This window comes from Lycorma delicatula, chromosome 13 (assembly GCF_047948215.1).
Source record: "Lycorma delicatula isolate Av1 chromosome 13, ASM4794821v1, whole genome shotgun sequence".
NCBI lineage: Eukaryota > Metazoa > Arthropoda > Insecta > Hemiptera > Fulgoridae > Lycorma > Lycorma delicatula.
In genome coordinates this window covers 37,742,373-37,770,091 of record NC_134467.1, presented here as the reverse complement: position 1 = coordinate 37,770,091, position 27,719 = coordinate 37,742,373, and the positions used below count along the sequence as shown (strand labels likewise).

The window sequence follows — 27,719 nt, the reverse complement described above, 5'->3', positions numbered from 1 at the left end:
AAACTTTACGGTACTAAGTATTGCTAATTTTTGTATTTGTAAAAGCTGAACAATAATAATATTTACAATTTTTATTTCAAATTAAATAAATTTTACATAACAACCTAATTTTAATAAATTATTTCAGTCCAAAATTTTGTTTAAGATAAGGAATGGCAGAGTGATAATTTCCCAATCTTTTGCCAGCTATTTTTAATTTTTTATTTTAAAAGATACGCTAATTCAGAATCATTATTTTCACTACTTGGGCACACTATATAGAACATGAAATACAAAAATAATTTATAAAAGCCTTTAACTATTTATTTATTTCTAAGCAACAATAAGCTAACAGTCAATTACTATCAGTTTATGGTAGATGAATTTTGTTGTGTGTGAGAAGTGCCAAGCCTAACTAGGACGTGAAACCAAACCCTTAACAGATGAAAGACAGAAACATTACCACTCAGCCTCAAAGATTGCATGACTAAATAAACTACTTAATAAAATAAATTGAAATTATTAATTTATTAATGTCTATAAATAATATTTAAAATAAAAATATTATTTACAATATTATTAATTATCAGTAGATGTTGTCATCAATCCTGGTTTTCTGTACTTAGCTTGAATCCATATTCGATACATTTGCAACTGTTTACCTCTATTTACTTGTAAACGTTTATCTTCTATATTTAATTCTTCCTTAAAACCAACTTCTGTAAATAACTTTTTAACTTCATCTGAAAAAAAATTAAATTATTACTTTTTTTTGCAATATGTTAAAAAAAAAATACTAATAGTAGGTTATAATAGCCGGCTCTAGCACAATGATGTCATATGATATGGGTAGGAAGCCGATTCTAGAGCAGTGACATCACAGACATAGGCCTTGAGCGTGTGATGTCACAGGCTGGGGTGCCTCGAGACAGTCTGTCTGCCTAGGTGCAGAATCCTGGTCGGGTGGAAGCGCATATTTTACGACCACCACTCCGCTCAGCATGCGACATCATACAACTTGAATGGTAGCCAGTTCCACAGATTGGTTATGTCTCAAACATGTGACGTTGCAGGTGGGTTGCATCTAGACTGTCTCATCTGCCTAGATGCAGACAGCATGTGATGTCAGAGCAGTTGTCACCTGTAGCCGTAGTTCAATACAGGTTATCTAACCGGCTTCCTGAGATAGGGTGGAATAGCAGGTATCTGTTGAGCTGTGCAACATTAGACTGGTACTGGCTGTTAGTGGGTATCAACTCCGTAGCGGTTGATGAGTTTTGGTTTCAATGGGGGTCATACTTGGTAGTGTGGCTACCATGCTCCTGAGTGGGGTTTTTATTTGTGCATGGCAATTCTTAGTTGAATTGGAATCCATCTGGTAAGGTAAAATAGGGAAACTGTAGTCGCAATCAACTGTGAAATTCGTCTTAGCAGACCTCTAAGTTGGAGCTGATGTGGAAGACTAGAGGTTATACTCAGCTCCTGAGTGGACCAGACCTGAGGTTCTCTGAGATAAGTTTGCAGGTGTACTTCAGCCGTAGAGATTGTTGGCATCAACATATGTGATATATTTATGCGATTTGCTCGAATCATAGCTGTTTTTGAGGTACGGATTGCTGGCTAAAGCGTGTTTCTTAGCATAAGCTGGTATTCCACCTCTTATGTCTGATTCGATGAACATATATACATCGAAATCAGTAAACAGCTCTAACTGAACTTATACTTTAAACAGCATAGCGTCAAATGCCAATCTGGGGGCTGATATGTAATGTGCTGCGTCTGTCGAGGCTGTAAGTTCTTAAGCATAGCGAACAGAAATTTTCAAAGATGTCACCCAGTAAGGATGTTACATTTAAGATATAAGTCACTGTACTTCCCCAACACGCGACAGCTGAAGTGATCCATACAGTTTTAGCATGATTGTATTCATCATTGGTTATGTGTGAATCAGTCAAGAAACTGTAGAACTTTTCCTATGCTGGCGACAAGGATTCCTCCAACCTAGACCTATAAATACACTGACTCATGAGTAAAGGGGTATACACCTTTTGTCTTCATCAATGGTATATCCACATAGTGAAAGAACATCCTATATGGGTGAACACATCTTTTGGAAGGTACAAGATTAAAATTTACAGACTGGCTGCCATAAATTGGAAGGAATCATGTACTTTACCGACAGGTTGTTGCAAACACCTTTAGTGAATGTTATGAACTTTTCCATCATTTTTGGAATCACATCTATCCAATGCCGATCATAGTCTAGTTTCCTGATAATGAAGTAGGCATCGTAACCGGATAAGTTGTGGACGAATACCGGGATGCAGTTCTGTTTGACTCTCAAGTTCCACATAGGGCCTCCCTATATCTACTGGTGAAATGACCGTGGTCCCTAAGCTTTTTATTCTTAAGATCAGTACCAAATGGATTTTAACAGATTTCACATCTTTCAGCGAATTCATAAGTGATCTGATTGGAAGGTTTTACCATTTTCTATCAGAGACAAACTCAGAGTGCAGTAGTATACACAGATGGGTCAAAGCAGAATGATATCATTGGATGCACTTATGTTGTAAATGACAGAACTTATCTGTTAGGTCTACCTGGTATTAGAAGTGTCTACAATGCCGAACTGTTAACCATCAAAATGGCCTTGAATATCATTAAATCAAAATAACATCCTTATCTGTAACGACATGAATCGTTACTCTCCAAGCTTTAGAGGATTTGTATTCCACACATCCTATTGCCACCAAAATGCATAATACAATCACTGAATTAAATCGTCACTGAATTCATCGCCGAATTCATCACTGAATTTCACTGTCAATGAATTTCTGTTAGATCCCTATCCATGTGCAAATCCTGGGTGATGAACATGCAGATTCCGTTGCTATAGACTCATGTGGTAACCTTCTTTCATCACTCTAGTTACAACTACTGATTTTATTAATTCCATTAAACATACATTTCAAAGAAGGTGGCAAGGTGACTGGACCACTACAGTGGATAATAAACTCAGACACATCAAAGATATGATGTTACCATGGAACTCTTCATGCAGAAAGACTTGCTGAGAGGAAGTAGTCCTGTGTCAAATGGGATTAGGACATACTGGAGCTACTCACGGATATATGTCAGCAGAGAGCACACCGATGTGACTGCCACTTGACTGTGCACCACATCCTTGTAGACTGCGTACGTTATGTGGTCTTACATCACAAATTTAAATTGCTGAGGGACATACGATGCATCCTAGTAAATGACAAAATGTACTAGATTAGGTACTATTACTTCTATGAAGAATTAATATACTTAATAAGATTTAACCTTGTTATTCACGTTACATATATTATCCTAATAGTTGTGTTTCTTTTACTATTTCAGTTTTATTCCTATTATTAACTTATTTCTCATCACAGGCTTAAACCTCTTTTACCAGTATTTTAATATTTGAAAAGGAACCTTTTGTTATTATTTAGACCCGGGCGATGATAATGCATATGTCAAATCTTAAGATATTGCAGAACAACGTCAAAAAAGTCTTATTCCATGTCTATTATTATTTTAAATAATATTTTTTTTTTATTCTGATGTATAATTTCGGAAATATATAATACAAATTAAAATTAATTAACAATAAAAAGTTTACCTTGTGTAAAAAAATAAGCAAATGTTCCATCTCCTTTAGCATAAAAATTATCAGATAAGCATTGGCCAGTTTTGAATCTTAGCTGTACCATATCATAACGACCAAAATCACGGAAAACGACTAATCCACCTGGCTTTAAATATTTATAAACTTGTTTCACAACGTGTGACATTCTAAAATGAAGAAAAAGTCAAAATTTTACAAAATTAAATAGTGACAATAACTATAAAAATTAAATATAGTTTTGAAAAACTGTATAAACTTATCAAAATTAATTTGATTTTTTTCTTATATTAAGTAATTTCTGGATTAATGACAACGGAATACATATGATTGGAACAAAGTAACATTAAAACAAAACAGAAACTTAGAAATACATTGATTTGTTTTTTTTTGGCCTGTTGAATTAATTCACCGCATCTTTGAAAAACTGATAGTGTGTTCAAAAAGTGACCCAACCTTATGGAAGAATGTTTCCTTCTTTTGTTGTATGTTTAATTGAGGAAAAATGAGTTATACAATGCAACAGAGAGTATTCATTCCCTCCCAATACATTAGATATGCTAGTTATGCCCTAACCCAGAATGCCTTAACAAAAAAGTATGGTGTGGATGTACCAAATAAGTTCCCTATCAAGCGACTGTATGATAATTTTAATATATGAATTGCCGAAGCAAGTACAAACGACTGTATGACAAGTTCCAAGAGATATGGAATGTGGCAGATGCAGCTAAAAGTGATCAACCGAAAGTGCTAACACCAGAAAAGATGATTTTCTGGTGTTAGCACTTTTGCTAACTTTTGTTTGCAAACAAAAGTTAGAATGTGCAGCTTGCACAATATATTATACAAGAGAAGACACTACTTATATCAACTAGAGAAATTTAGTTTGGGAACTTTTCAGAAATACTGAATATATAATATAATATTTATAAATTAATTGTTATAATCATTGTCAGCTAATCATAATCAGCTAATTGTTTTAGCATTGTGAAGATTTTTTTTGTGTAAAATTGTAATGTTTTTCTGATAAAAATTTATTTTATTTTGAATCAAAAATAGATGTCTAAAACATCACTTTGTATTATTCTTCTTTATTTGCTAGTACTTAACTTTATTTAAATTAATTGTCTAAGAATTAATTTCTGCATAAATAAATTATTTTAGTTTTTTTTCTTATTGCACAATTTAAGTCTTGCAAATTTTTTTGGGTTTTCAATTGTTATAAAAAATGACTAAATATATAGTTCTGAGACTTGTTGTCTTCTCTTCTCAAAAAACATATAAAACGCTTAATTTTTACCTTAATTCAAGTCTCAAGAATTTCAGTAAAGCTTCAACTTATCCTATGAGCAGAGACTAGTAGAAAATATTTCATTGGCTGTAATTAGGAAACTAAGTATTTAAAAATAATAGGTTTTTTTGCTTATAGTAATGTCTAATGTCCCAGCATCTGCTTATCAAGTATTGCAATTCTGAATTTTCTTAAATAAACATATCACATACTATTTACTGATAGACACTATCAGTAAATTGATAGTGTATCAGCTTTAGATGTAAAAGGTCCTGGGTTCTAATCCTGATCAAGGCATATTTCATATGCAATAGCATTTTTCATATTTATTTTTTATTTTTATTTATTTTTTGGTCAATGAAATTGCATAGAAGCTTTGAGGCTTGCATGTGCAGTATGAAAATAGAATTTTGTAACATATGAAAAATGCCACGCCTGACCAGAATTTGAACCTGGGACAAGACTAAGAAGCTACCACTTCACCACAGAGATCAGGAACATTTTTATATGCTACAAAACTTTCATTCATATTCCCAAGTACAAGTTTTGGGCTAATGTGGTAAATTAATCATCAACCAAAAAAATAAAAATAATAAAAGCATTTTATATTAGGTAACTGAAAGATGACAGATATTTCCTTTATAATCTGTTAATTCTACTCTTAATTATCTTTTCACCAAAAGTTGATACTTTTTTAATAAGTATGTATCTGATGAAGCAGCGATAACAACAAAAGCACTTGCAAGCATATACTCAAATAAAAAAAAATGAAAAGCATTTATGCAAGTCAATCAAAATGATAATAATTTTAATTATATATAATCTTAAATTTTATGAAAACACTTACTTTACAGGTTCTATTGCAGATAATACAAATATTAAAATAACAATATCCAAACTATTTTCTTCAAATGGAACATCCCAAGTATTTGTAGTGGCATCCAAGACAAAAGCTAAGCATCTGAAAAAATAAATAAAGAAGACTAAAGAATAACTTTTAAGTAATAATTCAATTTCATTTCTGCAGAAAAATTAATAATGAAAAAAAATAATAAAAAATAAATTGAAAAGAGTAGGTAATGGTGTTCACCATGTATCTATCAGTCCTAATGATGAACAGAATGAAATCACTTACACAAGAAATCTCTTACATTAGGTGCAGAATAGTAAACAAAGGATATAAAGTTTTAGTATATATAATTAAAAATAATTACATGAAACATCTCAACAGAGACATAAATCAGAACTTACCATTACAGAAACTGTCTTTCAGTTTTTATACCACCTTTGAACTAGTCTAAAAAAAATGGCAGTAATAATATTTAATGTGGAAAAATTAAAGTACTAAACAATCACTTTGAGTTGTCAATTTTATGGTTCAAGATCATTGACTCAATACAAAATAATCATAGTCAACTTAAATTGAAATTTCTCTATTAACCTTTTTTAAATTTAATTAACAACTTTAAATTAAATTTATAACAAATTTTTATTTTTTAATGAAAATTATAATTAAAACTCAAGCTTGAAAAAAAAAATATATATATGAGAAAGGAGCAATGAACAAATGAGCACATAAACTGGATCTCCATCAATGCTACAAGACCATCATTCAACCTGAATGCTTGTATGTACTAGAATGGCTGGGACTATTAAAAAAAGCAATACCCAAGTATTTCACACAAAGAAAAATTCTACTTCCAAGGAAAACCAATGATAACTACAAACTCTGCACCAACAAGGAACTCTACACACATTGTAAAAAAAAAATAACTGAAAACACAAGATCCAATTCTAATGCCATATTTCTCAGATAAATGACATACGACACAAAACACATCCTCATATACATCAAAACTCAATAGATGAATCAACGATATTCATAAAGAAATGTAAGAAATAAACATCATCGATAAAAAAACACATGACCAGAACACATTTTGAGATAAAATCAAGAATTTCAGCCCATTTCAAGAACTAACAAAACAAGTCAACAACTAGGCATGGTCTGAGAAGAGAAATAACTCCATTCACAAAACATAAGAAATTACTGGAAAAAAAAGAAAAATTAAAAACCGTATGTAAATTACACACATGGTCCATAGATGGCCTAAATCAAAAGAAAAAAATATGTATTATCAAAACCTAACTCCATAATTTATCCTAACTGATTGACTACAGAACAGACACTATATACATTTATGTGTGTATATATATATATATATATATGTGTGTGTGTGTGTGTGTGAAACCACAATGTTCAATAATTTGGGACATATGTATCCAAACAGTACACCTGTACCGTATTTTAATACTACTTACAGGAATATCCACTAATTCCACTGAACCTGTATCTGTTAGTACACATGCCTCTATCAACACTCCAAACTAAAATATAATCTAAAATTAAATTTATTATTTAAATAATCTAAACTAATTTATAACTAAAATAAAATCTAAAATCAAGACATTCAGTACAAAGGAAATCTCATATAAATATGTACTGAAAATGTAGTTTTTATCTACCAGAATATTAAGAAAATAGCAAAAGAAAATTATTAAGCCAAAAAAAACCCAATGGGTTAAAAAAAATAGTACAACCAGAATTTTGATTGCTCATAATGCTGCAAATCATGCATTGTGAGATATATCAAAATTCCCAACGATGCCACTATGTAAGGTGAATGTTTTTCTATGTGTATACTTTTTTTTTGTATTTTTTATATTTGATATATTTTTATCAATGAGTATAAATTATAGAAATATTATAAAGTATTTTAACATCAGACAACCTAAAAAAAGGTACAAACTTGGATTTGCAGCCAAAATGTTAAGATATAATAATTTACATGATTTCAAATTTAACAGGATTTTTCGTTAGCAATGTAATTCCCAGTGTAAATAAAAATACCATTGTATTTGAACATAAAAGTTATAATTTCCTTCAAATTTTTTGTGAAGTCAAAACAATTAAATAGTTTGAGGGCCGTACAGAAAATAACTTACGTTTTGATATAAAAAACCAACAGATGCTGGAAAAAATCTATTACACACAATTTTAAAATACATCCTTAAATTACTTTTCTATGCAGTCATAAAATAAATTGAGATACTTGTCATATCTGTGGATAAGTTTTTGTATTCACTTACCGAAAAATTCTGCCACCTTAGAACTCTTGAAACACAAAACTTTGCTAACCCAACTTTTTCATGACATCATACAAAAGACTACATGAAATTTTCTTAAACTGAAATGAAAGCACTGTAATAGTAAAGCACCAATCAGTACAAATTTTTTCATCAACTTTAAATACCAGTTTGTCAAACAGAACAGTAGACCGGCCACTTCATTTCTCATCATGAACATTTGAAAAAACATTTTTAAACATGATATACCATTGCGTCATTGGACCTTTACTCATTACACCTTTCCCATATATATCATATAGTTCCTAATTAATCTCAACGGGTTTGTAGTTTTTTGCCAAGAGAAATCTACTAACTAATCTCACTTCACAAGTGATGGGATTTTCTACAGCAACATATTTTTAAACACTTTTAAAATAGTTTCTCAGATTTTAAACAAGATGCATCATAGTCCTTAACATAGCGTAGCTCGAAGCATACTAAGTCAGGTTAACAATGACCTCAAGATAGAGTTGCTACGTCACTCCTACGTAAACAACAGCAAAGTTACTTTTTGGAAAACCTATCCCTGTATTATATATAAATAAAAATAATCAGCTTGAAACAAAAAATTGACATTTTTAAACATTATTTTTTAATACTGACTTTAATAAGTTATAACTATTGCCTTGTATGCATTTTTTTTTTTAACGGATTAAAAGGAAACAAATTCAGGATCTTTTCTTTCAAGTGAACAATTTTTCTAAGTTGTTTATATTACTATAATCTATTCTAAATTAGATTATAAAAAAACTAAATTAAATAAATTATTATTGCACATCTTTAATGCGGAGGCCAGTAGTCGCTACGTCTCTCCGAATCTATTCAAAATAATCATGATCTAATATGATTATTATTTGGTAATAGTAAAACAGTAATATTTTTGCACTCAGATGAGGTGTGGCTAAAAAACGATTAATACTATAAAAACCTTTATTTTTTATTCTTCATAATTTTATTATTATCCCCTTCAATATAGTCCCTTCATGATCCCTATATCGCTCCGCAAATTTTCCTCAATCAAAGCAGTGTTGAAAGTAATTTTCAGAAAGCATGTTTATGTTCTCCGTCACTTTGTCTTTCACAGTTTCAACTGTCCCAATCTCATTCCTTTCAGTGCTGATTTCACCTTGGACAACAGAAAAAAGTCGCACAGAGCAAGGTCCAGTGAATAGGGTGGATGTTCCAACACAGAGATCCCATGCTTGGCCAAAAACATCTTGATAGTCAGTGCAACATGGGCCACGTGTTATCCTGGATAAGAATCAATGATTTGTTTTTCCACAATTCCAGTCATTTTCTTTTTAGTCATTCACAAAGAGTAGTTATGACCTCAAGGTATTACTGTTAATTCAGTCTGACCTTTTGATAACCAATTTACAAACATTTGGATATCAAAAAACATGGTCAGCTTCAATCTCTTCTCCTCCCTCTTTGAACCATTTAAACCAATCAAAAACCTGAGTGCATGATAAACATTTGTCACTGTATACTTATTTAACAAAGAATGAGTTTTTGTGACAGAGTTTCACAAGAAATTTCACATTAACGCATTGCTCTTCTAAAACACTTAGCATTTTTCTGACGGGCAGATGCAAGATCTAATATGAACAAAGGCTGTGACCCAACTAAGACTCCGCAGTCAACTCGGCGGTAGGAATGTTAAGAGGGGATGTCACATGACTTTGCTGTGTGCTGTTTGACCTTCATGTATGCACTGTTTGTTTGTAGTCCAGTTTTTACATAAGAAAATATTCTTTGGTTTCCCCGCAACAACTGAAAAAACCGAATTAATTTTCCAACAAAGAAATATACTTTCAGCAATTTCAACAGTTGAACTAAGCCCACCAATTACCAATTGATTGTTTAACAAACTGTTTGAACACACTTGTATATTACTTATTTGTAATTCTTGTTCAAATAACTTTATAGATGACAAACCCCTCACTGAACAGTAAACAAAAAATACAATCTTATGAAAGGGTAATCCCTAAGGAATGTATCCTGAAAACCTGTTTAAATTCCCAACAAGCCTATTTGGTATACGTTCGATGATTCTATGGACCTAAACTCAAATCATATTCAGCTACTTAAACACATAACACAGGGTTATGTAAAATTCAATACTCTTACTTAAATTGACTTGTACCTTGTTTACCTTTTACATGATCAACTAATAGTACAAAATTCATAAACCATAATTCTAGTCAAGACAAAAGTGAAACAAGTATTGAAAACTGAAAATTCCGTTCAGCTTAACAATTAATCACTCGGTCACTAATATTACATCCTGTCTGTATTTTATGATTGTTTAATTTATTATCATTGTACAATTACATCATCTCATAATAAAATAGTGTAATATATACATGAAAACTTAGAAAAAATACTAACTGAACTTTCTTGACAATTAATAGAAAAGATCCAAAATTTTTATTCCTAGCAAAGGAAATGCATATTTCTTCCAGTAAAAAGAAAAGCAAGGAGGATATTTAGATATTGCTAAGAATAAATAAATTATTTTAAATAGAAAAAATACCAACCTTTTTTTATCATAAAACTGATTTTCTTTTAAAACATCAATAGCAGTTTTAGAAAAATCACAACAATAAACAAATAAGTTCGGATTAGAACTATACTGAAGGATAGGAAATACAGTGTTACCAACACCACAACCTATTTCAAATATATTTCTTTTAACATAATCTTTATTATCATTATTTATTGTTTTACATTGTTCATCTTTACTTTCCCCATTACTATTCTGAATATTATTGTCATCACCACAATTTATTTCTTTATTAAACACCCTACCCGGTGTAGCATCTTGTAATTCATTATGCGGTGCCAATTCTGGAAATTCTGTAAAAAGCCAATGACGATCTTTAAAGAATCTGTAAAATGAAATTAGATACATTTTTATAATTAATATTAATTAATAAATAATTATACTGAAAAAATATAAATAGTTAATAATGACCATTGTTGTCATATCATTAATTCTTTTTTAAAAAAATCAAAGTGAAATGGACAGATAACTAATAACACATAGCGTGATTTAAGAGGAATGTAACAAACTTCCGGGACATGTTTTATGAATGAAAATAAATAAGAACTCTCATATAATAGGTTTGGAAAAGCTCTATTAACGCGTGTTGGCTTAAAGGTGCAACATTTTGTACCTTTAGTAAAATTAAGCCAAACTATAATTCTTTTAACCCAAATTGAAGTAAATTTAGAGGTTTTAAAAAATTTGATCAGAAAATTGAAAAAATAGATCCTAGATATGTTTCTAGTAGTTTTCAAAAAATCTGGTGATAAAAGACAAAAGATTGGAGTCAAAAAACACATTATTTTATGTTTAACGTAAAATAAATTTGTTAAATGGGTAAAATCACAAAAATTTTTAGAGAATTTGATTCTGAGTAAAATTTAATGAATAAAGTCCACAGAAAACCATACACAAATACAAGAATTTTACAATTTACTAAAAATAAAACATATCAAAATGTAGCAGATTTCAACTAGATATTAAACTACACAAAATTTTCATTTTAAAATATCCACTAAATATTACCTCAATTTTCAGGTTTTTTTAAAACTAATTTTACACATGTACAAAACAAAAACAAACATAACAAAGAATATACATTAATATTTCAATCTTGTGGTAAAAATAAAAGAAAAGATTGAGTCACACAAACACTTATTCGACCAAATTCAGTAAAAATTTCCTTGGAAATAATTACCTACAAGCAAACACCTTCATTTAGTAAAAGGTTGTAGGTCAATATTATTGATTATTATCGATCCAGAAATTATATCCACTAGTTTGAGATCAAAATTTACATAATTTTATTCTTTGTTTGATGATATTTAATTTTTTTTTTTTAACTAGCAGACCCGGCAATGCTTCACTATTGCTAGATTTGATTGTATATTTTATATATATATATATATTAAATGAATAAAATTGAAAGTTTGGTAAAACATTAAAAAGATTAACATTACAGAACTTCATAAAATTTAACCTTTCACTTTATCTCTTTTTCCCTATTTCCCTTCTTCCCTTTCAACTCTTTTCTCTTTTTACCTTTTCCCTTCTCTTTTTCCATATTTCCCTGTTCTTTTTTTCTTTTCCCCATTTCCCCTCTTTCCTTTTAAATCGAACCAGTAGCGTAAATCGGTCTAGTAGTTTTTTAGTCTATAGCGGACATACATACGAACATTGCCTTTTATATCTATAGAAGAAGAAAGTCTGTATATTTCTTTCTTTGTTTCGTAAATATCCCAACACCGGCGCCACCTAGTGGGTATAGTTTTTGCAAAAATTTCTCTTTTCGCATAACTAATATGTATTCTGAATGCAAGCCAGATCGGTCCATAAATACAATTTTTCCAAATATCTCAACTCCAGCACCACCTAGCAAGTCCATTTTTTGTAAAAACATTTCTTTTCACATAACTAATATATATTCTAAATATTACCCAAATCATAAATGCAATTTTCTCCAAATATATCAACCCCAGCGCCATCTAGCGGGTCCATTTTTTGTAGAAGTATTTCTTTCCATGTAAGTAACACATATTTTAGATACGAACCAAATCGGACTATAAATACAATTTTTCAAAATATCTCGACCACAGCGCCACCTAGCGGGTCCAAACTAATTCAGAAACCTTCGTGGGCGTGTGCACAACAACTTACCAAAGTTTCATCGCAATCTTTGGTTTAGGAAGGCATAAAAGACATACAGACAAACAAACATTCATTTTTATTTATATAGTTAACGTATGTTTTTGCTGTAAGAACAGAACGAAAAAAACAATTTTTTGAGTTCTATCACCTAGCTTACTATATATGCTTGAAATTTTAGAAATACTACACCAATCTGGCTCAAAGTTTTGCAATAGATCACCCAATTCTAATAAAATATCACTCATTAAATTGCATATCTATATCTTTAACAATTTATAAACTGTTATTCAATTTATAAAACAATTTTATCTTTACAAACCTCTGTGACATAGAAACACAGCTAATTTGGTCCTGATGAAAACCATATTTTATGAAAGTTATCAATAACTTCAATTTTTTTTACTGCCATTTATATATGTAAAAATAAAGTAGAAAAATATTTTCTTAAAAAAATATATAAAAAAATACAAACAAAATTTTCAAAATACATAAAGAAACTTTTAAACACATAAAAGATTTAAACAAAAAAAGAATTTTTTTTTTCAATAATATAAAATTAAAATCAAAATCAGTTTCGAATATATTGAAGAAACAATCAGTAAAAACAGGATAGATAAACTAATGATTAGTCCAAACAACACAACTAAACTTAAAACACAAAAAATATTTACAATAAAAAGTACCTTTACACAAACGGAAAATTAAGACAGTAAAATATAGCTGTAAGATCAGTCCATCTTATAACGCATGGAAACCATAAATCTATTAAATTGAATAAAAAATCTGCTCAAAATAGATAGAAAAATTTTAAGAATGAACTGTGATCTAAAAGAAATACAGAAAACTTATATTCAGGGTGATCATAAGTTATTCAGCATATTTTAGGTGTTAATAAAATATAATAAAGCGATGTACTCCTCACCCTCACCTGTTTTGCCCTCATGCAAATCGCATGAGGGTTCTCAGAACCCCAAATCCAACAATTATGAGGTTAATGTAACCAGAAACATGGAAGGTAGCTTTTGTCAGAGAAGATTACTCTTTCTAAAAACGCATTATCTTTGTCCAATTTATCAAAAATGTCTAAGACAAAATTGTATCGGTGTATTTTATATTCATCTTGAACTGCATGCACCGACTGAATTTTGATGTTAGAAGTTTTTGTAGAACCTTCACAATTGTCAATTTGGTATTTCCAGTTCTAAACTTGCACAATGCTTACAATCGATTTACCCCGGCTTATCTGAAAAGTTTTTCTTACTCGATCTACAACTTCCTTGGAGCTCTGCCAGCATGTTTTTTGTGTACTACACTTCCTGTATCCTTAAACTGCGGATACCAATGTTAAATAAATAGTCTTTATTAAAAGGATTAGAAGAATGGCTGTAATCTAAGCAAAACGTCTATGAACAGATACACTTTCATGAAAGCATAGCACATAAACTGCACTGAAACTACATACATTGTATTCTCCTGCAAATCATTGGTCACCTGACAATCCCCCCCTCTTGTTACATCCTGCTGGTGGTGTGTTGATTCAAGGTCATCAGTAACTCTAGTACCTCCAATAATCTGAAAAAATCAGTCAGTACTACACTGCTTTGTTCATTTTTTACTAATCCCTAAAATGTGCAGAATAACTTATAATCAACCTAAATGATAAAATTGAAAACCAGGAAGTAACAATAAAAAGAAGACGACTAAAATTCTATGGACGCATGGTCTGAATAAATCAATTAAGGCTAAACAAACAAATCTTTGATAAACTGTGGAGCTATAAACATCAAGCAAGCTAAGTTATAATAGATGAAAGATGAAGTCAAAAAGTTCAATATTACGGAAAATGGATCGGAGGATTTTTGAGTTAAACATTCCTGTAAGTGAATAAAGTTTGTTCATACTTTTCAGTTTTTCTTTATTTTAAAACAGATGTTATTTTAAAAACATCCATCATCTATATATTGTCACCAAATTGTTCTGAAGGCACATGGCACCTTAATTAGTTTATCTACCTTGAGGTAGTCCTGTAAAGGGGTGTTTGGATTTTGTAGTGGTGCCCCTGAAAAGGGCAGTTTGTGTGTTTGATGAAGTGGCCCTAAGGGCTGTTGAGTCCAGCCGCTAGTATCTGATGAAGTTGGCTTGGATCGATGAGTGGTAGTCAGGGAGTTGCAACTCGCCCATTGGAATCAACCAAAGCTTCCTCTCAGCAGCAGTTGGGTCCCCGTTGCAGCGGCTGCTGTGAAGATAGCCCCCAAAATCTCACAGTGTCGGGTGTCAGGCATCAATCATCTTCCACCAGCATATCTCCTGGTGTAGTGCTTATCCAGCTCTAATTTCATCACTATGCCTCCTAGCGCTAGCCATCCTGGCCAGGCTTGTTTTGGTCCGGCAGGGATATCAGCATCACCCTAGAGATCCCACATTGGGCCAACCATGGGACTTCTTTTTTCTTCTTATTCTTCTCTTGGTGGTGGTTTAGGAGTTTAGAAACAAATGCTCTCGATCACCATGCTGCTGCTTATAAAGCAACCAGTGTGTGTGGGGGTGACAGATAGTCAGCTGGCTTGGTAGGAGGAGTACACATGCAGGCAAGAAGGTGGACTACTGCAAGCACCCCACCGGCTTGAACTCAGATCATGTAAAATTTTAAAGGTCGAACAGACCCAAAACTGTAAAACCACTAGTTTGCCAGTAGTAAGCCGAGCATGTGACAAACCATATATATATTTTATTGTCATAATATATACTACATAGATACAAAATGAGTTCAAATTACATGGCAATCTTTCAGGAGCTGAATCTATAGCCAAAAATAATAACATACCTGCTCATTACTCTTGTGAAGTGATGAATCATTTAAATAACACATTTAGTAAGCAATGGATTAGTCAAAACAGACCAGTAAAATGGCCACCTTGAACATCGTTTAATAGAAGGTCAAGCTACTATTAGGAATAATAATGTTGCTATTAGACTTGCCCAGCTAGCATGGATTTGCAGAGCTGAACTATGCATTAAACAGAATGGCAGCCACACTGAGCAACTGCTTTGAAGAAATGTTTGCAGGTTTATCAAGTAACCATTTTGATATTTAATAATTTTTTTGAAAAAAAAAACCAAAAAGTAAATGATTCTAATATTTTTTTTAAATATTTTTTATTCAATCTTTTCTGTTTTTGATAAGTTTTCTATTATTTTTTTCATTTACATTAGATTGTTGAGACATGATGAAAGATTCTGTTTAAAATCATATCACTTTTTCGATCCAGTTTGTGTGTTCTATTTCTAATTAAGGTAGAACTTCTTAAATCTGTATTTAATTTTAACATGTTATTTACATCAATTTTTTCAGAATTAATTCTCAACAAAGTTAACTAAAATTTTTTGTTTGTTTATTGGTAAATTAACAAAGTTATCATCTTATTCCAAACCAAAAAAATGTATATTCAAACTAAACGTTTACTTGTTTTTATACAGTTTTTCTTAAAGGGAAGTAGAGGTCTGGGACTATTATTCAATTCTTTAGATCAAAAATCATAAGGAAGCACCAAATTTACCTCAAGAGTTTTAGTATGGTATAATTTCACAGAGGTAGCAGAAAGCAAGGCTAAACGTTTCACAAGCTGAAACTCGCTAATGAAGCATTTTCTGCTCTGTTTATATTAAGTTATTTTTTCATTTTTGGTTATATCTTGCGAGATTGCAGTGCAATTTTGTTCCAAATTGGTTGAAATTTGGAATCACTGTGTGTGTATGTGCGCAGGCATGCTCGTTTATCTCTCTGTCCATCCGTGCGTGCGTGTGCAGATGTATGTGTTTATATACGATTAGAATATGTTCAGAGAAACAAATATAAACACAGAAAATACCTATTCTGATGTATATTGTAAAATTCATCCCAACTTTTGGCAGCAGCAGCTTTTAATTTTTCTTGTTTATCATCAGACATTAACTTTGACAATTGTTCATTTACTTTTTGTACAGCCTTTTCTTTTTGTTCTGGATCCCACTGTACATTATCCCTGAAAAAAATTGTACCAAAATGTATTTTTATTTTTTAATAGTTATAATATTTTAAAAATCAATTAAAATAAAATTTAAAAAGTTTAAACCTTTTTTTGTTGTTGAAAATTCTTTACATTTTCATAAGAACTTAAAACTGAAATTTTACCTTATTAATAAATTACTCAACAAAAAAGCAACTAACATCATAAAATACAGAATAATTATTTCTTGTTAATTGAACTCAACAACTCAGCAATTTTCTACCCAACTGTTACATGAAGTTATACTGTAAAAAGTATGTTGAAAATATTTCATCTGTGGCGCTGGAGGCAAAAAATCAAATAAACAAAAAAGATTATTTCAAGTTAGTCTACAATTCTGTACAACTGACACTACACAAACTTAGTGTTGTATTTTGAACTGCCGAGCAACACTAGTTGCTCAGCAATTCCAAAATATTTTAATTCTCTACTAATTCCTACAATCTAATGAAACTGTAACAGGTAGAGAAGCTCTCAGAATAAGAACAGAGGTAAAATGAAGAACGGTTTCTTTTTGAGGGCTGAAACATTAATAAAGCATAATCCGGAAGAAACAACACAGAAATTCTTTCTAGAAAAGCGTAGAACGTGCGCACAATAGAAATCATTATGCTTGAATGAAAAGAATGGTTTGACTACTGCTACTACAGATGGTTCCTATGTTGGGAGGAAAAAGTTGAAATAATGTTCTATGTAGCATTATGATATATAACAAAAATATTAAATTATGAAAACAAAAGTTTTCTTTAAGTCATCTACAAAAAGTAATTTTAAAGGTTCAAACATACTTTACTTCTATAGCAAATATGTATGTTACAGGGAGAGACAAAATATGACTATATTATATTAAGAGAACTTACGGTACTTATGTATTAACGCCACCGCAGCTACAGCTTTATTTTAAAAAAAGTAGTCAATCGGATTTCAGTGGAAAATGAACAGTCTCTTTATTAATTTTAATAAATGGTTATTTATATTTATTTATTTTATAAATATAATTTAACCAAACTTAACCTACGCTCGCTAATTGACTAATTAACACCGTAATTTTTTGAGTATTTATTTAATAAATTCAGTAATTATTGCAATTATTTATTATTTAAATAATCAAAACACTCCTGTTAATTAGTAAAGGTTAGCGAGCGTAGGTTAAGTTTGATTAAATTATATTTATAAAATAAATAAATATAAATAACCATTTATTAAAATTAATAAAGAGACTGTTTTGAATCTATGTTAAACTCTACATCGGCCCATTTTCCACCGAAATACGATTGACTACTTTGTTTTTAAATAAAGCTGTATCTGCGGTGGCCTTAATACGTAAGTACCGAACTTACATTTGATGATGTATCTACTGACATGTTTGTACTTGTTCAATTCATGAATGCGCTGATGGTTGTTGACAAATAACTGCTTCTTTTTATTTGTTTTTATTTATCCAATCTCATAGTGATGGCATGCAAATTAGGTTCCTATTTTTACCACATTTCTGTTTTTTACTCTCCATAGTGGATTTTCCCAGTAACATATTTCATTTGTACGAAATAACTCAAGAAAAAAATACTGTGTTTTTATGTTCCAAAATTACAGTGTTTTATCAGCAAATAAATTATGTAATCGCAGATATGAAGTGGTTTTGAAGATTTTGGAAAATCGAAAATGATGGTGTTACAACAAAACGAATTCCAAGATGACGATCAGTTATATCCAAATACATTGTTGCATGTTTTCAAACTAAATTTGGGCAAAATTATTTTTTTATTTATATACTCGTGAAGTTTTAAAATCTTTTCAGTTAAATTATGTGAACGTGAACTATAAAATAACAACAATACATTTGTAGACTACAGCAATTACCGATGATAGGTATGAGCAAATAAGCTGTATGAGTAAATAAGTAATAATTGGTGGTCATTGGGAATGAAAATCGAAACTAATGAATCTGTTCATTAAAAGAAAATGCGTCAGGAATATACCGTGAAAGCACTGTTTTTGGTGGGATTTAATGTGAAACGCACTAATTTTTTATGTTTGCTCCTTGCTGATAGAAATATGGATTTGTTACTGACAATAATCGTCAATTTCATCGCACTGAGTTCCTTAATTATTTTAGATCAATGGTTGATCTAAAACAGGATACAAAATTTGAACCGTAATTATGTACAAAATATTGTTAAACTTTCAACATTTTATAGATCCAATTACTTGGGCACATATCCAGACTGTTGAAAGGCTGTACGAAATAACAAAAAATAAGCTTCATCAAAAAATATATTAACTATTTATGCAAATTTCTCTAGAGCCATAAAGTAAAGGGTTAGAATCCAATCCACTCCATTCTGGAAGAGATTGCCGTTTTTTGGTTTTTGTAAGAACAATATATATCAGACACTATAACAGACTTTTTATAACTGTCGCATATAATATAAATGATGTAAAAATAAAATAATAATTTTTTAATAATTCATTCATTTAATTAATTATAATAATTATTAATTATTATGTATAAGTTATTATTATTATCAATAAATTAAATATCACAAAAATTCAGTGATAAAAACTGTCAGACCAACTGACAGAAGGATAATGGAAAACAACGATTTTAAATTTAATTTTTCACAGGAAAAAATTGCAATGGACAATCAAAGTAACTTTTACAAAGTAAAAAATAATTATCAAAATTAATGTATTTGGTATAGAGAAGACTAGACAAAAAATGATTTGAAGTGTGAAATTCCTATAAAAATGAGAAATAAAAATGATAACTTACCAGGCATTATGTTGATAAACATCTTTTTTATCAATTAAGAATCTTCCACCAAACTGAGGTCGTTTATCTTCATCAATGCTACTTGTATTAATCTCATTAGCCATTATAAAGCCACTATTTATGCCAATGTTACGATTACTTTTATTTATTATTAATGATACAAATTGTTTTTGCAACATAAAATATGAATAAACAAAAATCTTTTTTTGTAACATATGATTAAAAAATATAAAATTAAATGTTAACATGGATTATCCTAAAGAAAAAAAAACAAAGGTAATTAAGATCAGTACAAAATTATATTTACATGATCCTATTTACATAGGATCATGCAAGGAAGAAAATATGCTACTCCATGAAAAATAAAATATTGTTCCTGTGTTTACATGAAAGAATCAATTCTTTTTTCTTTTATTTAATTAAATTACAATCATATGAAATTATTTTTCACTCCTTTTTTTTTTTAGTCTTCAAATGACTCAAACCAGTCAAATGACTCATTTGACTGGTTTGATGCAGCTCTCCAAGATTCCCTATCTAGTGCTAGTCGTTTCATTTAGGTATACCTCTTACATCCTACATCCCTAACAATTTGTTTTATATATTTCAAACGTTGCCTGCCTACACAATTTTTTCCTTATACCTGTCCTTCCAATATTAAAGCGACTATTCCAGGATGCCTTAATATGTGGCCTATAAGTCTGTCTCTTCTCTTAACTATATTTTTCCAAATGCTTTTTTCTTCATTTATTTTCCGCAACACCTCTTCATTTGTCACTTTATCCATCCATCTGAATTTTAACATTCTCCTACAGCACCGCATTTCAAAAGCTTCTAATCTTTTCTTCTCAGATACTCCGATCGTCCAAGTTTCACTTCCATATAAAACGACACTCCAAACAAATACTTTCAAAAATAACTTCCTGACATTTAAATTAATTTTTGATGGAAAGAAATTATATTTCTGACTGAAGGTTCGTTTCGCCTGTGCTATTCAGCATTTTATATCGCTCCTGCTTCGTCCATCTTTAGTAATTCTACTTCCCAAATAACAACATTCTTCTACCTCTATAATCTTTTCCCCTTCCATTTTCACATTCAGTGGTCCATCTTTGTTATTTCTACTACATTTCATTACTTTCATTTTGTTCCTGTTTATTTTCATGCAGTAGTTGTTGCATAGGACTTCATCCATGCCGCATTCATTGTTTCTTCTAAATCCTTCTTACTCTCGGCTAGAATTACTATATCATCAGCAAATCGTATCATATTTATCTTTACACCTTGTACTGTTTACTCCTGATTAATTTATAATTTTTTCAGAAACAAATTCTTATCATGAGCAAGAAATGCATTTCAAAATTCTCATAAACATTTCATATGTTATTTAATAAGATTATTATTTTGCTTTAATAATTCCAGTAAACCTTTTGCAAAGTATTTTCTAGATGATTAAAATTCAAAAAAACCTTTTACCTAATTTGGACCAGTGTAAATTTAAAATTCAAAATAATATTTAGCACAAAAGTTTTACTTTAATCAACTAATACAAAATACTTTGGCTTAACAAAATGAAACCAATCTATGGGATCTAACACAACATAATGGGAACTACAATTCTCAAGTAATAAATCAATTTTGTTTCTTAATAAATATTCGGTGCTCTTTAAATTTAAAATATTCTTTCAGTCACATAGCTGCCAAAACATACAAAATTAATACTTATTAAAAATATAATACTTCCTAGTTTTAATATAGATTACTGCATCTAAGAAAAATAATTTAAACTTTTCAAATACTGTATATAAAAATCTCTAACAATAAACTAAAATATAATGTACAATACATATAAAACTTTATGATTAATAAAAAATAATATTCAAGAAATATATACACTTACCTTTACTGAACTGTAACATTTTTTTAAAAAACATAAACAAGTAGAAAAATTGCCTCCAGTGGTAAGTTTTCAAAAATAAACTTCACCTTAATTTATATTTCGACAAAAAAATTAATACCTGCATTATTTCAGATGTAGTCTAACTCATTTACTAATTATTCTGTTTGCTTTTTTGTACATTTACTTAACTTATGTAAGAATAACCTCAAAAAATTAACAAACAAACACATTAATAAACGCAACGATAATCCGACTTCCGAACTGCAACGACACATGCGATATGAGTCAAGATACAGTAAAATTAGATCATGCGACACTAGTTTCGATTAAAGGAACTAGTTACGTTAGTAAAGCGCATTTTACAAAGTAAAAAATGTTTAATTCGCGATGAAAAAAATTGCATATTTTTATTTTTATTTTTGTATTTATAATAAAATTCACAATAAAAAAATAACTCAATCTTTTAAAGTAAATTTTTATTTCTTGATATTAGTACAATTATAAATTTTACTAACGGAGTATGTAAAATAAATCATTCTAACAATGTCTTCTTCAGTTGATCAATTTTATATATATATATATATATATATAGAGAGAGAGAGAGAGAGAGAGAGAGAGAGTTTAAATGAACACAACTGAAAATTTGATAAAAAAATTATAAAACTGAACTTCACAAATTTTACCTTTCACTTATTCTCCTTCCCTTTTCACTTTCCAACTTCTCCCTCAACCCCTCTCCCAGTTTCCTTTTTATCCTTTCCCGTTTTCACCTTTTCCCCGTGTGTAAATTGGTCCATTAGTTATTTGGTCTTCAGCGGACACACATAATTACAAGCCTTTTATATATATATAGAATAAAAAAGTCTGTTTGTTTGTTTCATAAATATCTCGACACCGACCCCACCTAGCGGGTATAGTATTTGTAAAAATATTTCTTTTCACGTAACTAATATTCATACTCTGAATATGAACCAAATCGGTCCATAAATATAATTTTTCTAAATATCTCAATCCCACTGCCGTCTAGCGGGTTCATTTTTTGCAGGGATAATTCTTTCTTCCCATGTAAGTAACATGTATTCTGAATATGAGGCAAATCGGACCATAAATACAATTTTTCAAAATATCTGAACGCCAGCGCCACCTAGCGGCTCCAAACTAATTCAGAAACCTTCCCTGGCATGCGTCCAACCATTCACCAAAGTATCATCGCTATTGGATGAATGGTTTAGGAAAGCATAAGAGACATACAGACAGACAGACATTCATTTTTATATATATAGATAAACTTTGAAAGTGTTATCTCTGTATTTTTTTTCTACGAATTATATTCATACCATTCTACATTCTAAGTTTTATGTTTATTACCCATTTAACATCGTTATTTTGCACCAAAAATAAAATAATATGTTTTCTGACATCAATCTGTAGTCTTTTATACCCAAATTTCTCGAAAACTATTAATAATACAGTTTTGGGATATAAATTTTTTTTCAAAATTTTCATATAAAACCACTAAATTTAGGTTCCAACAATTATCATCCGTCTTAATTTTACTGAAAACAAGAAATCTTTCACCAACCATCACATTTTAACAAAGCTTTTCTTTTATTTTCACCAATAAAACATGTAATGAAAATATGTTACATTCTTTGTGAATGAATTCCTCTGTATCTACGAGATACGCGAGGTCCAATTAGCTCTAGTCAAGAGTAACTTTTTTTTTGAGGAAATATATGACTACATATATATATAAATACAGGACTACCTACAAAGTAGGTAGTCCTGTTGAACAGAATGAACATATCACTCATAAGGCTTAACATTAATTGTATTTTGAGAATGTGCAAATAGTATATTTTGGGCTCAATGAAGGAAAACCCACCGGGTTGGTCTAGTGGTTAACACGTCTTCCCAAATCAGCTGATTTGGAAGTCGAGAGTTACAGCGTTCAAGTCCTAGTAAAGCCAGTTATTTTACACGGATTTGAATACTAGATCGTGGATACCGGTGTTCTTTGCTGGTTGGGTTTCAATTAACCACACATCTCAGGAATGGTCGAACTGAGAATGTACAAGACTACACTTCATTTACACTCATACATATCATCCTCATTCATCCTCTGAAGAATTATCTAAATGGTAGTTACCGGAGAGGCAAAACAGGAAAAAGAAAAAAGAAAAGGGGCTCAATGAAAGAAAAAACAGGAAATGATTCAGCTTCCCCTCATAATCCTTACATGGAATACTTATTATTCTTAAGAATGGTAATACTGTTTTAATTTGTCACTCACCCTAATTACCTGTGACTTTTAATGATATGTACTCAAGATATAAATGTTTTCATACTTATTCTACTCATAATAAAGAAATAAAAGTTTGTTTTTTTTTATTAACAAATTTTAAATAGAGAAAATGATTCTAATTTAAACAATTATTTTTTTCATAGTACTCATCACCAAATACATTCATTTTTAGATTTTGACGATTCCTTTTGAATTTCTAAAAAGGAATTTCTCTGATGATCATATTGCAGTTTTTTTTCATATTGTAACTTAAGCAAAAGAAATTAAAAAAATATAATGAAACATCATTGATTACAAAGCTAATTTTAAGCTTTTTTTTGCTTTTGGTCATTCATTAATTAGTTATCATAATTAATAAAATGTAATAGTGAGGCTTAATATCATTTTGATAGTCAAGGATTTTCACATGAAAATGTAAAACAATTAATATAAAAATTTAAGGTAATAAATAATACATATTTTCACAAACACTAATCTTAGTTCACACTTGGTAATAGTCTCATTTTATTATTTTTCAATATTCATTTGTCATTTTTGCATAAGACATTAATTTTTCATTTAAATGACTTTTTTCAAATGAGTAATAATTTTTATGAGCTTATTTTAAATAAACATAGCATTTAAACTCATCGTCAAAAATACAAAAAAAGGTGTCGGTGACGGGAGGAGGAAAAATGGTATAGAAAAAAAATATTTTGTAATTTTTTTATTTTTAAAAAAATTTATAATTTACAATTACATTACTTTACTTAATTATAAAAAGAAAATAAAATACATAAATTTAAATATTAACGAAAATTAACCCGGCTAAAAAACCCACACACATAACAACACAAAATTTTATTCATTTTTTTTTTTATTTTTTAACAGATAAAAGCCATTTTTCATATTTCACTTTTTTACATTAATATAATTTAAACATCTAATAATTAAATGACGACAATACTAAGTACTAACTACTACACACAATTTTTTTTTTACATTTTTAAAACTTTTTTCAAATTTTATTTTTAATTTAATAATAGTAATAAATAAATTTAATTTATTTACTTATATCTAAGGGACATTCACAAATTAAACATATAAGAAAACTTGTTTTTTTCATTCTCAGATCAATATTATGAATCCATCCATACATTCGACGATTTAACATACATTGCGAAATACAAAAAAAAAAATTAATAGTACAACAAACATTTCATTTTCCACTTTTCAAGCTTTTTTTATTTTTAATATTTTTTTAATTATATCTACATACCTATCTAGTTTTTTATCTAATAACCTATTTAATCGATCTAGGCTACAAGTAAAGAATTTTTTCTTAAAATTAATTTTTTAATTTTTATTCAAAAAAGAATGACTGTTCCCTATATATATATATATATATATATATATATGAAATTACTACAGAAAAAATAGAATTCAGATTAATTAATTAAACATTCATTAAAAAATCTCCAATGCAACATGAAGTTAATTTTTGTTTTAATATAAAATTTTAACAGCATGTTATCTCTACTGTATAATGTGGGCAGAGGATATCTCTGTACTTTATTTAAAGCAGTCAAGTTCAAATCATAATCCATGGAATAGTATTTTTCATACATAACAAATTTCCTTATCTTAAATATTAGAATTAGGAAGGACTGCCAGTTATAAAAATTTAGTTAAATCTCCCTTGCCTAAACCTAGAAAAGATGAGTATTAATAAAACAATGAAAATGATTTTAAATAATATTAATTGTTAATTAATATATGATTATTTTTGGTAGACTTTTTATAAGTTGTTACATTCACAATTCAATGCAACTTTGATTACTTCCAACTTGTAGAGATTTTCAAACAGAAGAAAATAATTTTTTTTTACTCTCTTTAATTTAAAATAAAACTCCCAATGATATAAGAAAAAGGTTTCCTCTTTTGAGAATTCAGGTAATGTAAATACTAAAAAGTTATTTAATGATGAAAGAAAATATCTAGAGAAATTTTTAGAATAAAAGTTTAAAATATAACTTCTATTAATCCAAAGGTAATGAAAATAAATCAATGGAATTAGCCAATTATAATGAAAAATAGTCCTAAAAACTCTTGATAAAACTCTCTAGCATAAATGGAAACAATGAGCTGGATCATCCAATTTAATGGAAAAGTAGACATGGAATAATTTAAGATAGCCAAAAAAACAAAGCCCATCAGAAATGAAAATTTAACTGAAGCATTACGATATTATCTAAACTTCAACATTTTTCAAAGAACAGAAGAAAAATTCTCATCAGTCATGAGCAAATTTCTACCCTATATAAGCAAAGACTTTTCAGTTAATATAAATACAAAACTTTCAAGAATTAATCATTAATGTAACATCAAGCGTGAAAATTAGAAAGACAGTTTACCTTAAAAAAAAATTCTAATCAGATGTCAACTATCTCAACTAATCAAGTTCAATTCAAGTCATTCGCAAACATTAACTAAATAACTCAAATCTAGTGAACTAATTATGTTGATAAATGTCACATCCTCCTACTTAATTTAATAAAGAGGTACAGAGATGAATCAGTTATAAACTGTAGTATTAGTTTTTTATTAATCATATTAGTTGTCAATACTCATTTATCTCCTTATTAATTGCATCATTTAACCCAAAAAATAAATTTTGGTGGGACAAGATGAAATTATACATAATTTAAAATGTACTTTAAGGAGAATATTTAAAAATTAACTAAATAGTAATTAATCATCCATCTTCTGAGCCAAAGTTAATAATTTTGTAAATGTAACTTATAACTTTTGTAAAAGCCAACTGTCCTAAATGAATTATACAGTCGTCTAAGTGAAAAATGCTAAATGGGAATTACGCCCACAATGCTTCAATTTAGTAAAATTGATGATGTTATAAATTGAATCACCATAATACTAAAGTATGATGAATTATATAATTTTCTATTATATTAATTTGATTTATAAATATTACAGAAATTATAAATGTTAAGACATGCTAGTTTTATTTATTATTACTTTTTACAATAAATATCTGAATTCTATTTCATATTATCCAATGGTTCCTATACATTATACAAATAGTTTTTAACTCATCAATAAATTATAAATCAAATTGGATATATCAAGAGACATATCAAGTTTAATTAGTAATAATATTCTTACAAAAATTACATTCTAAAAATTTATTTTAATATCTAAAAATATTCTAAAATCTACAAAGACTAAAAATCTACAAATTACTTATCGTACTTATTTAGATTTATTTTTTCATCATCAAAGATAATCATACATTTTTTTTAAATTTTAATCTTAAATATACTAAATAATTCATCAGCATTGTTTTTTTTAAACCTCCATAACTATAACTTTATAATAATAATAATTATAAACTAGATTTTTTTTTAAGTTTTATTTATTTGAAATTATATTTCATATTAATACTACGCACTACGTTTATTTTACATAAATAATCTTAATTTAATTAATAAATTACAAATATAAAAAAAATGTTTATATTTGTAATGTAATAATTACATATATTTTTACATAACATAACACTGTACGTACATACATAACATGTAATGTAAAGTAATTAGGTTATGTAACATGAACAACATAACTCAGAAAATGTTAGATAATTCTTAGGTAATGTTACATAACATATCTTAAATCAAAAAGTAATTCCTAAGTTGTATGTAACATAACCTAACAATTATTTTAGGTTATGTTACATAATATAACCTAAAAATGTATAACAAACAAAATTATTATGTTGTTACATAACAAAATTTAACACACACGTACAAATTTATTTCTAATCTAAATTTAAATCCTTATATTATTAATGAAACAATTACATTAAATTACATTTACATTAAATAACTT

The 27,719-nt window shown here is 29.1% G+C and overlaps 1 protein-coding gene across 1 annotated transcript; it reads right to left on the bottom strand.

The window, feature by feature from the left end:
• Positions 1-488: 488 nt before the first annotated feature.
• On the bottom strand, positions 489-21,801 carry Mettl2 (methyltransferase-like protein). Its single transcript, XM_075381301.1, has 7 exons — positions 21,530-21,801; positions 19,630-19,885; positions 16,680-16,832; positions 10,655-11,005; positions 5,773-5,886; positions 3,632-3,804; positions 489-722 (listed from the first exon to the last, which is right to left on the bottom strand). The coding sequence occupies exons 2-7, from the start codon at positions 19,875-19,877 to the stop codon at positions 559-561; spliced, it is 1,203 nt and encodes a 400-aa protein (XP_075237416.1). The 5' UTR covers positions 19,878-19,885; positions 21,530-21,801; the 3' UTR covers positions 489-558.
• Positions 21,802-27,719: the final 5,918 nt, after the last annotated feature.

Excerpts from the sequence above, each read along its gene's own strand:
- Mettl2 (XM_075381301.1), bottom strand. The coding sequence starts at position 19,877 with ATGTTAACATTTAATTTTATATTTTTTAATCATATGTTACAAAAAAAG. Across the intron at positions 11,006-16,679 it reads TACAATATACATCAGAATAG|ATTCTTTAAAGATCGTCATT; the intron begins GTATTTTCTGTG and ends TTCATTTTACAG. Across the intron at positions 723-3,631 it reads TGCTTATTTTTTTACACAAG|ATGAAGTTAAAAAGTTATTT; the intron begins GTAAACTTTTTA and ends ATTTTTTTTCAG.